General features: G+C 53.5%; 1 protein-coding gene across 1 annotated transcript; it reads right to left on the bottom strand.

The window, feature by feature from the left end:
* Window positions 1-573: 573 nt before the first annotated feature.
* Rps6kl1 (ribosomal protein S6 kinase like 1) lies at window positions 574-16917 on the bottom strand. The gene is made up of 11 exons (XM_005086402.3): window positions 16794-16917; window positions 15060-15344; window positions 13661-13785; window positions 12733-12825; window positions 6017-6064; window positions 5547-5679; window positions 4065-4667; window positions 3692-3781; window positions 3482-3564; window positions 2017-2112; window positions 574-1791 (listed from the first exon to the last, which is right to left on the bottom strand). Exons 2-11 carry the CDS (start codon window positions 15322-15324, stop codon window positions 1681-1683), a joined length of 1647 nt encoding a protein of 548 aa, XP_005086459.1. The 5' UTR covers window positions 15325-15344; window positions 16794-16917; the 3' UTR covers window positions 574-1680.
* Window positions 16918-17128: the final 211 nt, after the last annotated feature.

Here is a 17128-nt window from a genome sequence, read left to right as displayed (position 1 = left end):
GCATGATGGAGTGTAGGCGTCAACACATCCTTCCTTTTCCACACAGAATCCCATCTGTCGACGCTGCTTGCAGTGAGGCCCTCCCTCCCTCTGTGGAGACCTGCCACAGGAAGGAGGTCCTTGAACAATTGCAGCTGTAGGTGTGCTCAGTGAGTTGTGTCAGGTGTGACCTTGATGCACTGCAGACTTTAGAGTGCCCAGTAAACTTCTGGAGTAGCTGTTGTGTAAACCTTGTCGGAACTGGGACCTTGCTGTTCCAAAGTGATGACTCAACAGTGCTGTGTACAGTGGGCTGGCCAGATGAGTCCAGAAGTGGCTTATACTTCATAAAGCAACGGCTGAAGTCTGGCGTTATGGTCTACCACAGAAGGAACCTACACTAGTCAGCCAGCTCTAGTGGCTGGTTCTAAGTTAACCTCTCAATCTTCCGTGGGCTCACTGGAGATTTGGTAGTTTTCCTCAGGCATGGCGATCTTTTAAGGCATCCCTTCCCTCCCCTTCCTGATCCTCTTGTGTAGCAGCAGGGGCTACGTCCTTGCAGGTCACTCGACTGCAGTAATGATGCAAAGAAGCCACAGAAAGGATAGGCTTTATTAGAGTGGACAAGCCCTAGGGCTGCTGGAATGTGGCCCGTGGAGCAGGTGCGCTTCCCTTGTCCTCACCAGACTCAGGAATAGGAATATTGGGTGTGTCGTGTTACACCCCCCCCCACGCACGCACGCATACACACACATTTGGTGAGCCATGCCAGATACCACCTGTGGTGTAACAATGCAGGGATCTCAGGATTTGTCAAGTGAAATTTTGTTGCATGTGCCACACCCTGGCAACTGGGTTATCCTGAGGCAGGTCCTCAACACCTGGATACCCGCTCACCCAGTTCTTCAGAGACCAGAAATACCTGGCTGAAAGCACTGGATAAAATTGGTCCATATATTCTGTGGGCAGTGAACTGACTAGAACTTCATACCAAAGTGCAGAATGGAAAACAACCAGGCCTGAGAAAATGGTCTGCTGTTGGCCCTGAGGGACAGACTCCTCTGACACAGGAGAGCCAGCCAGAGAAGAAAGCTCTTTACTCTGGTTTCAAACTCCGTCTAAGTGGTAAAGCTGCATTCCCCCACTCAACCCTTCTGGCTGTTCTTTGTCTTAATTTATTTGCCACAGTCGTGGATCATACTCCCCACCGCTCCCCACTTGACCCTACAGAATAACCTACTTGAGTGATACAACTCCTGCGGGGACAAACTTCCTCTGGTGGAAGCTGCCCACTAAAATGGACCCAGGACAGTCTTGGTTTGGCTCTACTGAACCAGAGTTCAGTGTCCTGAGATGTCTTAAGTAGTGTACAACAAGGCAGTGTCAGCAGATTTGTCAGTTGGCTCAGCGGGTGTTCAGGTTGGAGCTAGAGCAACAGAAGGCACCCTTTAACATGATGGGTCCCAGCTAAGGGCACAAGTATGTGCTCAGCAGGCATCAGGTTTGTAGGCTGCTCAGCAGGGTGCACCTCACTGGCCCTGCAGCAGCTTCTACGGGGCTGGCAGATCAGTCTGAGGCCCAGGCAGGTGCTGAGCAGGAAAAGCGGCTATTGCCCCACCTGTGTCTCCTGAAGTCCACTGATGAGGGGCCAGCCCGGTGGTCAACGAAGAACTAGGACGTCTTTGTCTGCTTACCCACCCCTTACCCTGTTAGTCGACTCCATTGGATAGTACTGAAAAAGGGGTGGGACTTGAGTTTGCTGGTGCCACCACCTCCAGCACCCAGGCGCCTCTGGGGATCAAACTGCAACAGCTGTGGGGAAAGAACCGGTGCTCTGCATCACCGCCTCCCGGAACCCCATCACCAACCCTTAAGATGCTCATTCCCTGTTAACCCAGTCAGTAGCCCTCCCCCTGACATTGGTGGTAGCTAGCACAGACATTGGTGGGCATTTACTGCCCTCGTGCTTTCCAGGTGGTTCCTCCCATCCCCCACCCACATACCAATAAGCCATTTCTAGGTTAGCCAGTACCTCACCTCAGTCAGCAGAGAGGCTGCTGGGCGGCTGAGCCACTCAGGGAGCTGGAGTTGGGTGTGGGCCTGGAATCCTGAGGGGTGGTTCTGGGACAATGCCTGGAGAGGAGGGGACACAAGGAGAGGCACCCAAGAGGCCACTTTAGGGAAGCTCACACCCCATGCAGCCAAGATTTGCTCCACCTCCATGACACTCCAGGAGGAAGATGATGCTGATAATTGCCTTTTGCTCGGATCTACAATGACCCAGACACAGAACTAGACTCTTGACATTAAAGACGAGAAACCAGCCCAGGCAAAGGGATGTGGGTTAGCATCGGGGTTTGAACCTGCAGCTTGTTGGAAGCATTATTTCCATTGTCTTTAGAGTGGATGCTACTGGGAACAGCACTAGAACTTTCCTTGCAGAAAAAAAGGCTCCACAAGCTGTCATGTGACAGAGGGCTGGCATGCGCCACTGAGGCCAAGGCAGGAGTGTGGAGAGAAGCAGTGTGTCAGATAAGGGTGAGCTGCAAGAAGACAGACAGGAGAGCCTGCGGGCATTGGCACAAAGGGTTCTCAGAGGCCCCAAGCCACTGGGAACAAAGGCACGTCAGGTCTGCCCCTTAGGTCACACCCCAGTTTGCAGGTGCCACTCAAAACCTTCCTGCTCAAATGTAATTCCCAGACATAGCTCTGGGCTCTTCTGAGAGGAGTATAGAGGGCAAAGCCTTGTCAAGTCTGTCTGTCGTCTGTCTGTCTCTCTGTGTCTGTGTGTGTGTGTCTCTGTGCATGTGGAGGCCAGAGGCTAAAGTTGGGTGTCTCTCCTCTATTCTCTACCTTTTTTTTTAAAGACAGAGTCTCACTGAACCCTACTGACTGGCCAGCAAGCTCTGGGGACCTGTCTGTCTCACCCAAGGCCCTGTGTTAGGGTAGCAGATGTGCTCATCACGCTTGACTCTCACACGGTTGCTGGGGATCAAACCCAAGTCTTCACACTTGAGCGGCACCACCTCCCCAGCCTGCAAGTGGGCTCGGCTGACCGGGTTTGTCAAAGCTGCTGCCGGCTAGCTGCAAGAGCCTTCTCCCACCTTCCAGCTGAGGCCTAGGGATCACAGCTTTGAAGGTGAGTGAGAGTGAACAGTAGGAAGAGACTGGATATAATCCAGAAACCTTTCAGGGAGGGGCTGCTGGCTTCTCCCAACCTCAGGCCAGCCATGCTCTTCGATAAACCTCCCAGCTCACATAATTCACAGACATTGACTGTCTTTAGCAATACTCCCTTGTGTGGTAGGAGAGCTAGTGGCTCTGGTGGCCTCGTGGGAGTGACTTCCTCTAATGTTGGTGGTCTTGTGGGCAGAAGCACATCCAGCCCAAAGGTCAGGCATGGAGAACCAGACAACCTCCATTTTGACCCTGGCTGGCCAAGCCTCTGCTCAGCCTACACTCTGGTCCCCACGGGGCTTCTCTACCCTGCCCAGCTACTCACCGTTCCTGTGAGCAGTTCATATAGAAGAGACCCATAGCTCCACCAGTCACAGGCTTCTGTCAGCTCAGAAATCCCCCCGACCTCTGCGAGAACAAGAATGCGTAAGACAGCCCCTTCGGTTGACATTCTAGTACCCACGGCTCCTCCGTCTGTCTTTAACCCACACGAAAGCACCCAAGATCTAGGAACCTCCCCCAACTCCCTTCTTGCCTGGAGCACTGTACAGGCAGTCCACAGCCTCCTGGCTGCACTGGGACTCCGCTTCTGACCACTGGCCAAAATATGTGAGTTGGATGTGACCTTGTCCAGGGAATGCCAGGAAGAATGATGGGACAAAGGTTGAGTGGCATCACTGAGCAGCTGGAATCTCCAAGGCCCCCCCCCAATCACATTTGGGGCTGAAGGTCATCCCTAGCACAGGGCCTAGGGGTGTTCCCAGAACTGTAGCCTCAGGCTCAGGTCCTCTGTAAAGGGCCAGAAGGAGTGGGAAGGAACAGCATATAGCCTTATGATCTTGGGAGTCCTGTTGATGCTGGGCTCCCACCCAAGGAGCAGGGTTGAAGCAGGGAGGCTGGGCTCCTACCTGCCTGGTCCAGAAGCAGGTTCCGGGGGTTGAGGTCCCGGCAGAGCACCCCCTGCTGGTGTAGTGCCTCCAGTGCCACCAGCATCTCTGCTGCCCACTGCTTCACCTGTTCCTCCCTCCGGCTCCACACAGCTCTTCCACACCCCAGGCTGGCCCTGTTTGCTGATGGGGGGTTCTGACCTCTGCCGCGGCCATAGGCCCCTAGCACCCGGTCAGCCCCTTCCTGTACCCAGTGGAGCTTCCGGCTGGGTGCAGGGTTCGAATTCTGGCCCGCTCGCCGGACTTGACTGCGCAAGTGGCCACATGGGGCTTCTCTAAGGTCGGAAGAACAGAAAGGACTGGCCCTGGCTGAGGGTTCACTGTGAGCCTCTTCCTGAAGCTGGAGGGATGAGATCTCCCTGGCTGGGGTTAGACTCTGACAAGTCCATGGAGGCCCCGCTGGGACTCTGTCTGGCCCCAAGGTGTGGCCTGGGAGCCTTGTTGGGCTCATGAGGCAGAGGCTGTTGTTGAGCCGGACTTTTGACTTCTCCTGGGCAGAGTCAGACTTGAGCCCAGAATACTGGAAGTGAGCCTGGGAGAGTAGATGTGACCACAGAGTTCCTCCTGGAAAAAACGGGGAGTGACGGTGTGGCAGGGAGGAGAGTGGTCCAGGCCCCACCCTGCCCCGCCCATGTCAGCATCCCCCCTCTTATTCAGTCATCTCATCACCCTGCTCTTCCACTTTGTGACAGGGACACACTCTCCCCTGCTCTGACCCACTGCCAGGGAGCCCAGCGTCACAGCCCGCACAGCTGATGCGAGGGAACTTGGTTTGAGTGAAGCACCAGCTTGTTTGGACACCAGTGTTCAACACGTTACGCTTTCTCTTTTGTTTTTGGGAGAGTGGTGTCACAAGGGGTAAAGAGACAAAGCATGGATTTACAGTGACTACGCCATGACCCAAGGCTGTGCCACACATTTTTTTTTTTTTTTTTTTTGGTTTTACGAGACAGGGTTTCTCTGTATTGTTTTGGAGGCTGTCGGTCCAGCCCGGCCTCGAACTCACAGAGATCCACCTGCCTCTGCCTCCCGAGTGCTGGGATTAAAGGCGTGCACCGCCGCTGCTGCCACCACCACCCAGCTTTGCCACACATTTTAACATCACTAAATATCAGTCACATGGTTCAGTTCCCATCTTTACAGTTTTACACTCTATAGACCATTGGGGATGGGCGCTGACCAGGAAAATGCAAAGAGCCAAGAGGAACAGAAATGCTAACAAAGAAGCCAGTCTGTCTATGCCGGGACACGCTCTGTAGGACGTCCTCTGCTCCCTCAGCACCACACAGAAACCCACAGCAGCCTGGCCCTGCCCGTAGCCTTCAGAAAGGCTGGGATTCCTGTCGGTGCCACACGTCTTCTCGGGGCTCAGCATCTTTTTCTGGGGTGGGAACAGTAATGCCCCAAAGCTCAGAGTTGATGGGGCCCCCGCCGGTCCCTCACCTTGCACATGCTCCAGGTGCAGGAAGATGGAGTCTTCACTCACAAAGTACCGCAGCAGCTTTGTCATGTAGGGGACTCCATGTGGGATGATAGTCAGCCGCTCCTGACTTACCACGTGGCACCTGGGAAGACTCTGGGGAGGGGACAGGATGTACATGAGCTGATGTCACCCATGCTCTGGCTTCAGGACACTAGGATATGAATTAGGAGCCAGACTGAGAGTCCATGGCTCCCCTCAGTACCTGGCCGGCCCAGCCCTCACCCCTATAATCGCATGGAGTCTAATGTCCAAGGATGAGGTAGTATGCATGCATGTCAGCCTTGGACAACGCTCAGAACCAGCAGCCTGGGGCTTTGGAGGGAGCATGGGCCTCATATGTACATTCCAGGGAGAGGGTAGACAGGGGTCCTAAGATCTCTGAGAAAGTTCCAAGAGAAGTGCCACATGGCAACAGCTGGGAAGCACCTGCCTTCACAATGAAGGTTCCTCCCGTTGCGGGGTCCTGGACCAACTGCACCTGTCAAAATTCAGGAGGCACTGGTCAATGTATACGTTAGTTCTTGGCCTGTCCATGCCCTGAGGCTGACAAGCATCCTGTCCTAGTGACTAGCGACCGGCCCTTGTTATACCCAAAGATCTAAGCTCTGGTGCTTTTTCCTCCAGCATCTGGGACCCCTCCCCTCAGGGGACCTTTTTCACATTATCTAACCTCCTGTATCCCTTGGTTATGAGCTCCACAAGGGCAGGGACCATCCTGTCCAACTTGGGATGCCCACAGTTCTGCAAAGTTGAAGGATGAAGTAGGTACTTCACATATGATGGCGAGTAGTCTAAGTACCCTCTGATGTATTTGCAGAACCCTCATTAGAACACCCCTCCCCATACCTGCCCACTTAGCTAGGCCCTATGTGGCCCAAGGACAACCAAAGTCAACCCCTCACTGCAGGCTTTGGCCCAGAGCCCATCGTCCTGGCAGGGATTGAAGGGATTGAAGGTGGTGTAGTTGAAGTACAAATTGCTAGTCAGTTCTCCTGACCTTTGCTTACAAGTGAAGCTAGGCTAGGCACGGTGATGCACGCCTTTAATCACAGCAGAGATTGAGAAAGGCAGAGGCAGGCAGATCTCTGTGAGTTCAAGGCCCGTCAAGGCTGCATGGGGAGCCCTTGTCTCAAAAACCAAACCAGCCAGGCAATAGCGGCGCATGCCTTTAATCCTAGCTCTTGGGAGGCAGAGGCAGATGAATCCCTGTGAATTCGAGGACAGCCTCCTCTCCAGAGAGAGTTCCAGGACAGCCAAGGCTACAAAGAGAAACCCTGCCTTCAAAAACAAACAAAGAAACAAAAACCCAAACAAGTGAAGAGCAGAGGCTCCTGAGAATGTGGTCCCAGATCAGGTAGACTGACAGGCAGTTGACAGCCTTCAGGGACTTCTCTGCCTTGCTACATTTCCTTGTAGATAAAGTGCACATCAGCCACCTGAGGCTGCCCTTTGGGAGCTCTCCCCTCCCCTCCCCTGGGTGGCTTTGGTGAGAGGTAGGTGCTCCACCCCTACTAAGCCTTGTTCGGAGTTGGGACCTTGAATTATCTCCTGGGCAGGCACGGGTGGACCCAGCTGTGGGAGAGGGAAGGAGTGGCCTATGGATGTGTCAGAGCAGGAAGGCAGGATTCTGTCAGGATGGGAGCGAAGGCCAGACAGCACTCTTGTGTGATGACGTCACCTGACAGGCCGGCCAGGTGTGACGCTGGCCTCACACTCCTAGACAGTGGGGAAAGCTATAGCCTGGGGATGGAGTTGGGGAAAAAGCCCTGGGTTATTTTTTGATGGTACTGGGGGATTGAACCTAGGGCCTCACACATGCTAGGCAAAGAACTCTGTTACTGGTAGATCCCCTAGCTCAGGGCCCCAGTTTTAGAGCTTGGGCAAATAAACTGACTGACTGTCAAATAAACTGATCAAAGAGGAACTATAAACACCCACCTTTGCTATATCACTGGTTTAATACGAAAGCCCTTAACAAATGCCACACAGCCTCTCTGAGCCTTGTTCTCGTGGTGTGTGTGTGTGTGAGCGTGCGCGCACATGTGCGTAGAGGCCAGAGTTGATGATGCTAGGTGTCTTCCTTAATTGTTCTCCATCTGTCTTGTATTTATTATTATTATTGTGTATATAGTGTTCCATCTGCATGTATGTATGCCTGTAGGCCAGAAGAGGGCACCAGATCTTATTGCAGATGGCGGTGAACCACCATGTAGTTGGTGGAATTGAACTCAGGACCTCTGGAATAATAACCAGTGCTCTTAACCTCTGAGCCATCTCTCCAGCCAATCTCCATCTTAATTTTTGAGGCAGAGTCTCTCACTGAGTTTGGATCTTACCTATTCAGTCAGGTTGGCTGACTACCAAGCTCTGGGGATCTGCCTATCTACCTCCTCCATATTGGCGTTATGGACAATTACCCCACCATGCCCAGCTTTTTTATGTAATTGCTAGGAATCAAACCAATGTCCTCATACTTGCACAGGAAGTGCTCCCTAAAAATGGGATCTCGGCAGTTCACACTTTACAGAGCCATTGTGTGTGTTGACTAAAGCGGAGAATCCAAGTACAAATCCTCCTAGTCTGTGGTAATTATCCCTGTCATTGAAGAAGAAACAAACATGGGCTTTAACGCACCTATTCTGTGCTAAGGACTTTGCATAGCTTATTTAACTGTGGCCTCCCAACCAGGTGGGAGTTATTAGTGAGCCGCTTTATTGATGAGATGGAGGTTGAGAAGTGAAATAACTCACTTTCAACCGTACTGCTAGGTGGTGGCACCAGAACTTGAATGCAGACAGGCTGCTCCTAGAGTGGTTAAGTGCCTGCCCGGCCGGGCCCCAGTTTCTCCATCATTAGGAAAGAGAAAGCAGGGGCTACAGGAGGCGCAAACACCTCCTTCCTTCATCGGGGCCGCAGCATCGCTTCTGACCACAAGAGGTCTCCCTCTGATGGCTAGAGACCTAACTCAGGGCCTTGGCTCTCTGACCAAACTTGCGCAATATTTGAAGAGGCAGAAAACGCTGGGGTCATTTAAGAAAAGTTTCCCACAAGTATTGACACCCCAGATGGTTCCACACCATCCTTCCAAGTGGGATTCCCCGACACCTCCTTGGTCAAGCCCGCTGATTGACAGTCTGGAACCCAGCCAAGGATGGGAGCTAGAAATTAAAGCGGACCCATGTGTCAAAAACCTCTGTATTTAAAACACATTAAAACCCACATTAAAACGTTAGCAATTATCTTGAAGTTAGGTACAGTGGTGAATTAATTTCTTTTCCTTCCTCTGTTTTTTCTTCCTTCCTTTCTCTCTTTCTTGTTTTAAACTCCCTTCTTTTAGTGTATTTCTAGCAGAGTGGGCATTTTCCCACTGGTACAACCAAACAAGCAAATGAAAAAAAAAACCTCTTCCTCTGCTAAGCGGCTTGGGGGAGGGGACACCCAACACCTGACTTCCTTGAGTCTTAGCTTTGTCCCCTTTAAGATGCTCATTAAGGGGCTGGGGATGTGCTTGGTTGGCAGAGTGCTTGCCTGGCCCACATGAAACCCTGAGTTCGATCCTCAGCATTGTATACACTGGGGAAAGTGGTACACACCCATCACCCCAGTATTCAGGAAATGGAGGCAGGAAAACTAGGAGTTCAAGGTCATCCCTGCCTACATAACAAGTTTGAGGTCATCCTGGGCTACATGAGACCCTGTCTCACAAGTGGGGACAATTGTTAAAACACAGCACTGTCAAGTACAGCTTTCTGTGTGATGGGGCCCACACAGCTGAGACACAGAGCATTGGAGTTTAGTTAATCCACAAATGGGGTGTTAGTCTTATATTTGGGAAGACAGAAGGCAGCTGTGGCTACTAACACACACACACACACACACACACACACACACACACTCCCAAGGGCATAGGGAAATGGTTAAGTGGGCTCACTGTGAAGGCATGAAATATGAAACCTGGGCTTGGATCTTCACGAGCCATGTAAGAGGCAGCACTGTTGGGAACAGAGACAGAGTCACTGGGGCGTGCTGGCCAGTGAGAAAGCCTAAGGGAATCCAGTAGAAAGCACAGAGCAGCACAGCGGCATCCTCTGTGTGTTCATGGGCACACATGCATGAATACCGCGGAAGGGAGGAGGGAGGAGGGAGGAGGGAGGAGGGAGGAGGGAAGGAGGGAAGGAGGGAGGAAGGCAGGCAGGGGGCTCTGAGGGGACATGGAGATACAGCATTGTTCAAACACAATGACCCTTTATTTCAAGGCACACAAAGGATCTAATCTTTGGTGGAACCTCTCATGAAGCTAAGAAGCCCCAAAGTTCAAAGGTGTTATTGTTTGTTTTTGAGACAATTATAAAACCCAACTGACCTAGAACTTGTTATGTAGACCAGGCTGGCCTGGAACTCACAGAGATCCGCCTGCCTCTGCCTCCCAAGTGCTGATCTAAAAGGCATGCACCACCACCGCCCAGTGAAATGGGAACTTTTACAATTGAAAATGGTGGTAACAATTAAAAAACAAGAAAGAAGCCGGGTGGTTGTAACACACTCTTTTAATCCCAGCACCTGGGAGGCAGAGGCAAGTGGATCTCTGTGAGTCCAAGGACAGGCTGGTCTACAGAGTGAGTTCCAGGACAACCAGGGCTGTTACACAGAGAAACCGTGTCTCAAAGAATTTTGAGACAAAAACAAACAGACAAACAAAAACCACCTGTATTTGAGTCAAATAAAACAAGCAGCAGCTCGGGAGGCCTTTCTTCCCCATGCCCAACCCAGAGCACGGCTCTCTGAGGAGGTCCTGGGGAAGGTGGGAACAGTCCCTGAAACAGCCCCCAGCAGCCTGGCTGCCTACCTAGTCCCTGACAGGCTCGCTCCACTGCTCTCTTAGCACCTGCATCCCTCCCACAGCCAGCACTTTAAGGGACACAGGATTGTCCTCAGCCAGCCCCTGGCTCCAGGCCTGAGCCTGAGGCTGCCACTGGCAGGCACTGGCACAGCTCTGCCAACTGGATCTGCCTGGGCAGAGCTGTGGAATGGGACTGATGGCCCTAACATCTTTCCTAATTTGGGGAAATTCCTGTCCTTGGCTTGGGCATAACCCAGAGAAGGAAGAAAAGACCCCAGCGGGGAGCTGGCATTCACCTCTTGAGTATCTGAGAGGGGGAAAATGGAAGAGGCAACCTAAATATCTTAGTGGGCACTTCTGCACAGACCTCCGCACCGATGTTTAAAATGCTCACACACTCGCATGTCCCAGGGTTGAACGAATCAGAGCATTCCGAGTCAAGGATTCCCTTGCGGACTCCTGTACACGCACATCCCGAAAGCTCTGAGAATATCTAAAACTAGAGTGCAAGTGACATAACCTCACATCACTGTTTCCCAAACTCACTTAGTTCGGACCCCTCTCTCTATAGCTGGCATCTCACTCAGAGAAACAGTGTCCGTCTGTCTGTGGGAGCAGCCGTGCTTAGCCAAGGTCAGGCTGTGGCCACTGGGCAGCTCAATGGGAGGGGAGGGTGTGACAGCTGGGAAGCCGGCTGGACCTTCACTGAGCCTGGGGCCTGAGCCAGGCACCCGAGAGAAGCAGCTGGAGCAAGGCCTAGGGAAGGAACTAGCACCTTCCCGCTCGTGTCGCTTGCACTCAGATCATCAACTGTGTATTAAGGGCCTTAGTAAGTGCCAGGCCTTTCCCAAAAACTGTTTCATTTCCTTCCCAGATCTTCCATTTGGGGTAGAATTCCCACCCTACTTTACAAATGAGGAAACCAATTCTCAGAGATTCTCGGAGCTATGAGGGGACTTGTCTACGGTTCATTGGTCAAACCCAGGCCCTCCCAGGCAGCACGCTGCCCTCTTGTGTGGAAGAGAATTACACCCCGCTGTCCTTGTCTCTATGAGCGCCCAGACCCACCAAAATTGCCCAGTGTTTTCAACTACACATTCTTGGGTTCAGTCCTAGAAATTCTGACTCCCTAGTTTGTCATGGAGTCCCAGTATCTATATGTTTGAGAAACTCACCAGATGACTCTCATCAACGGGCAGTTTGGGAAAGAACTCTTTAGAGAACCCTGGGCGAGAGGCAGAGGGCAGTCTGATACAGGCTCAACTCCCACATGACCTAGTGATCTCTTTGCCGCTCAGATTTCTCCACTTTATTACTCTTGTGCTGTCATGCCCTGTCTCCTTGTCCATCCTGAATTAAGGGAAAGGAGCGGGGTGGGCCCAGACGAGGGCAGGAGTACCGGAAGACAAAGGCCCCAGGCCATGCAAGCCACCTCACAGAAGTAAGTGCTCATGCCTCTGGACGGGCTGGGAGAGGGACCTTTGGGCACAGGAAGTGCCCAGCTGTGTGTGTCACGGATACTCGGGGCTGCAGTTCTGGTGTGCAGAGTGAATGCAAGGTGGAGGATTGTGGGAAATGGGTGTGACCAGGGCAGTAAGGGCTGAGGAGGTCACTGGGCTCAGCTCCTCCCATGGTCTCTGAGGGTTTTCTGTGCCAGAGCTGGAAGGTAGAGGGAAACAGACTGTCTTTTCTCTTTCGCATTTTCCTCTCTAGAACCTGACTGGTGGATTTTGGAAGAGAAAGGAGCCACTGGCTTCAGCTGCTGTCCCCTCTGAGCCTGAACACCACCCTCTGGATGCAGGCAGCTGCTGCAGATGCCTTCCTGTTGCAGACTATTTGCTTACACTGTGTGAAGATGTGTCACCATGATTGGTTTAATAAAGAGCTGAATGACCAATAGCTAGGCAGAAGAGATGAGGCGGGACTTCCTGGCAGAAAGGAACTCAGGAGATGAATCTAGTTGTATATGAGAGGCCAGAGACACATGGATCAAGTTGGACATACAGAATGGAAGAGACATAAAAAATCCACACGGCAGAATGTACAAGTTATAAGAGCTAGTTGGGAATGTGCCTAAGCTGAGGTCACGCTTTCGTAATTAATAAAACGTCTCCATGTCATTATTTGGGGGCTGGTGATCCAAAGATAGTCTGAAAAGAACGCTTGCTGTACTTTCCATCCTACCCCACCCTCCATCCTACCCCACCCTCCATCCTACCCCACCCTCCATCCTACCCCACCGTTCCCTCACCTGCCACCCTGATTGTACACATCTGCTTCCCTCCCCACAGCCAGTGCTTGCTCACCTTGTCAATGATCCCAACTACCCTGCAGCCCCTCAGCTGCTCCAGAGCAGAGCTCAGTGTGCGGATGGGCCGGAGCCTCAGGCTGCTGAAGCCCTGCAGAGGAAGGAGACAAGGCCTCAGTCATGGCTGCCTCAGCTTGGGCTATGCACAGATGCTTTTGGGTGCCGGGAGAGTCCTGGGGGCCACAGTGGTTAGGGCTTGGGATCTAGGAAGACTCTGCCACACATGGACAGACTGAACAGAGGACCCGTCCTTGACTCAGAGTTTGAGAGCACACTGATTCAAGGCATCCAGGCTGACTCTGGGCTCAGCCCCTTCCCAGTCGTGCTAGGAGGACTTCTTAGAAGTCCCTTCTCAAAAGCCTTGTCTACAAAGGGCAGAAGCTCTCAGGGTTTGGGGTGGAAACATAGGAGTCTTAACCTCAAACTTTAGATAATCTACTTTTGTGAAAGGAAAGCCACAGGACGCAGTGAGCCTAAGAGTGTGTGGGCCTGAGGCATGGAGAGAGTGTTTGGTCAGTGGGTTAGGAAAGTAACAGGAGGAACATTGAATGCATAGTTATTCCGTGTGAGCGTGCGTGCGTGTGTGCATGCATGTGTGCATGCGTACGTGCGTGCATTCCAAACACTTGTGGCGTATCCACTCAACAGAATCCAGAGGCTCTACGAGTACGTGTGAGAATGGCATGGAGTCCATGCAAACTGGGGTGGGTGTCTGTGTCATGCCTGCCAAGTGCTCTGTGAGACTGATGAGGAGGTGTGAGGGTGTGGGAGAGAGAGGAGGGATGGGAGGGCACCCCTGCTTGCACCTGGACTCACACCCTCCCCTACCCACTCTTCCAGAAGGAGGAGGGGAGCGGGGTGGGAAGTGGCTGCCTCTCCCCAGAGTTCCCTTCCCTTCCTCAGGGACCCAGGGAGGCTCTGCTCACCGTGTTGGGGCTGGCTCCGCTGCCCAGCGCCCGCTGCAGGTGGCAGTTAAAGATCTCCTCGGCCCTCCGGAGGTACTTGGTAATTTTCAGCTTCACAGCTTCGCATCTCTCCTTGTTGGGGTCAACTGTGGGGGAGGCGCGTGGTCACCAGGGCTGTGCCCGCCCCTCTATCCTGGGCTTTGCTGGTGGGCTGACACCAGCTCCTGCTAGCCACCTCTGCCGATCAGGGCCAATGGCTCCTATTTCCCAGGCGGTTCTAGCTGGCTCATCCTCTGGCTCTGTGTTTGAGCTCCTGCTCCAGGGTGAGAGCAGGGCGGAGAAGAAAGACGGGGAAGGGAACTGGGAGCCCAGTCGCCCCTCAGCCGACTACTGCTCTATACAGCTGGTACCCACCACCTCACTGGCTGTTCTCACATTCTGGAAAAAGGTGGAGATTCACATACCCTTTTCCTTCAGAAGAGGAGACAGAAGCTTCCAGAATACAGTGCTTCATCTATCTCTTGCCAGCCATGGAAAAGACCAGGGTGGAGACCAGATTAGATGGAAAACGAATGCACCAGGGCTCCTGAAGCCTGGGCATGGTAGGTTCTCTTCAATAGAGGGTTAGGGTGGCTGTGGGCACCATAGCTTGGCCCCAGGCTCTAGAGTCTCCAACTGGCCTCAACATGGAAATGCCTTTCTGCCCTGATCAGCCCCCCGCCCCAAGCCCGACTCCCTCACCCTCTACAGAACACTGCCAGGCCCTCTGCTGGACAACACACATACTGTCGTTCAGCAGTCCCATCAGTTGTAGAAATGCCCCGTGCGAGGCCCATCTGACCTCGGGTTTCCTCTCCCCTCCCTTTGGCCTCCCCTCCTTGCTCTCCAGTGTCAGACAGCTCTCTCCCCTCATCTGGAGTGCAAGAGGGCCACGCCCAGCCCAGTGCAGTGGGTCAGGTACATAGCCACTGGAGCCGAAACAGCTCCAACTCTCAGTTTGCCTTGGTAGCTGTGGAGCCTTTGCCAAGCCTTGGGCAAGCTCTCTTAATGCTCCATGCCTCAGGAATGAGTATGGAAGTTAGCTCTTGCCCAGAGTCACATATGTTGAGGTCAGGAGACTGAGACAGGAAGGGCAGCCTGGGCAACAGTGAAAGGTCTATCTCAGACAGCGATGGTGACAGCACTTCCTGTATACTCATAACTATCTGCAATAAAAAGCCTATTAATGTGAGACTCAAATGAGTTAATACAGGCAGAGTCTAGTGGGGTCTACCATGCAGAAATGCCTTCACCAATTCAAGTCCTCATTCGTATCCTTCATGGAGGCCTGGCAGGGTCAGCACAGTGCCCCCACCCCAGTAAGGACAGACAAAGGGCCCTTTGCGGCCCACCTTCTGTCCCCAAGTGTGCCCATCCTCACCATGTACGCCCCGGAGCAGCACGTCCACACCGTTCTGGTAGTGGTTGAAGGCCGCCTCATAGTCCTCACTAACATCTCGCTCCAGCGCCAGGTGGATCTGTGTCGCTGCATCTACCAGGTAGTCACGCTTGGTCACGTCAGACGTCCCTGTAGCTACCCGGTTGCGAATCTGCTCCAGGTACATGCAGGCCTGAGGCCGTGCTCGTGAGCAGGGCTCCGGCTCCAGGCCTGGGCCCGGTGGACACTCACAGGCTACCAGGCTCATAGTGGCCCTGCAGCTTCGACCTGCAGGGAGCAAATGCATTAGGGAGGCACTTGCTGGGAGTCACCCAGCTCCCCACCTGTACTCCAGCCTCCTCACTAAACACTGGGGAGAGTGATAGCCTCATGCGAGGCTGGAGGGATTTGAGGTAATGTTTGGTAAGGTCCCTTCCTTGAGCCGATCCCACCTCAGTGGTGGTAATGACAGATTAGCACAATTGGGACCTTTCTTCTCTGTTCCATTCAAGTTCACTTCCACAAGTAATTCCCCTGAATGCTGTCTGTGTGGAGCTGGGGATGCCTGTGGTCCACAGCTGCCTTCACGGGGCGTCCACAGAGCAAACTCAATGTCTAGCACACAGTAAGCAGACCCAAGTCACACACACACTCAAAGCTTCTGCTCCTTCTGGTCCCCCACCCCTCCCTGCTCCTTCCCTTGTGGAACTTTTTGTTGTTGTTGTTTTGCTTTGTTTTTTTGTTTTTCGAGACAGGGTTTCTCTGTATTGTTTTGGAACCTGTCCTGGAATTTGTTCGGTAGAGGCTGGCCTGGAGCTCACTCTATAGACCAGGCTGGCCTCGAACTTACAGAGATCCGCCTGCCTCTGCCTCCCGAGTGCTGGGATTAAAGGCGTGCGCCACCACCGGCCCCTTGTGGAATTTCATTCAACCTTGGGCTTCAGCTCTGTGGCACCTCTCCCCTAGACAAAACACATGTCTAGGCTTTTTGCTAGCTTTGCCCCTAAGGTCAGGAGTCAGCGAGTAAGGAACCCCCTCATCCCCCAGGCATCAAGCGGGGAGAGCAGACAGAGCCAATCAGAGCCCCTTGGCAGATGAGGCGACTGAATGACAAGATTAGATCACAGTTCACGTGGAGTTCAATGACGGTCAGGGTGAGCTGATGACTCTTCCTCCCGACACTCAGAAGACCAGGGACCAGTGTACCCTCCCAAACCCCTGGCACCAACCCCTCCCTAAGCAATGAACCACACCAGTGACCCAAGAGCGGGGAGCAGCAGCTGCCAGAGGGGAAGGGCCGAGAAAGAAGCCAGCATCCTGGTCTCTGTCCCTCACGGCAGTCAGCCAGCCACCTCTGCTGTCTCAGGAACTCTGGAAAATGGCCAGGGGGCAGTTTTTATGCACCGGGTAAAGGGAGAGGTGGGAAGGAAACAGACGTTTCCAAGCAGCCAGGAGCTGAGCCATGGCCAGGATGAGGCCGGGGGATGGAGAAAGGCGGCCCTGCTGCTCTGCCAGGCCCAGCGGGACAGGTAGCTTTGAGGCCAGCGCCCGCTGCGCAGGGCTGCGGTTTCGGGTCCAGCTGCATGCCTAAGACCACACACCGGTCAAGCAAAGAGCGCGAGCGCGTCCCGGGCACACAAGGTGCATCACTCCAGGGAACGTCCAAAGAGGTCGGGCTGAGGAAGGGCGAGGAAGGCTCCTCCCGAGGATGGCCGAAGAACAGAGCAAACACTGTACCTGTCCTCGTGCCAGCTGCGGGCCTCCCGGCTAACGCTGTCCCTTCACCTCCGCAAGGATCCGCGCCTAGCACCCTTCCGCAGGTGCCTGGGGGAAGGGGTGGGGCGTCCCGCCGGTGCCTGCTGGCCATTGGCTACGGATGAGCTCATCCTCAATCCGTTAGAATAAACCTCCAATCATCGTCCTCCTCGGCTTCGGGCAGCTCTTAAAGCCCTAGAGTTTGCAAGGCCTGAACCTGGGACTGGGGTAGGAGTGGGAGTGGGTGCGATGGATGGGGATGCGAGGGTGTAGGGTGGGGAGGAGAGATCTGTCGCCATCAGGGGCGGGGGAGGGGC

The sequence above is a fragment of the Mesocricetus auratus genome, unplaced genomic scaffold (genome assembly GCF_017639785.1).
Source record: "Mesocricetus auratus isolate SY011 unplaced genomic scaffold, BCM_Maur_2.0 Super-Scaffold_15014, whole genome shotgun sequence".
Taxonomy (NCBI): domain Eukaryota; kingdom Metazoa; phylum Chordata; class Mammalia; order Rodentia; family Cricetidae; genus Mesocricetus; species Mesocricetus auratus.
Note: the sequence above shows the minus strand (reverse complement) of the source record. Positions and strands in the feature narration are given on the sequence as shown.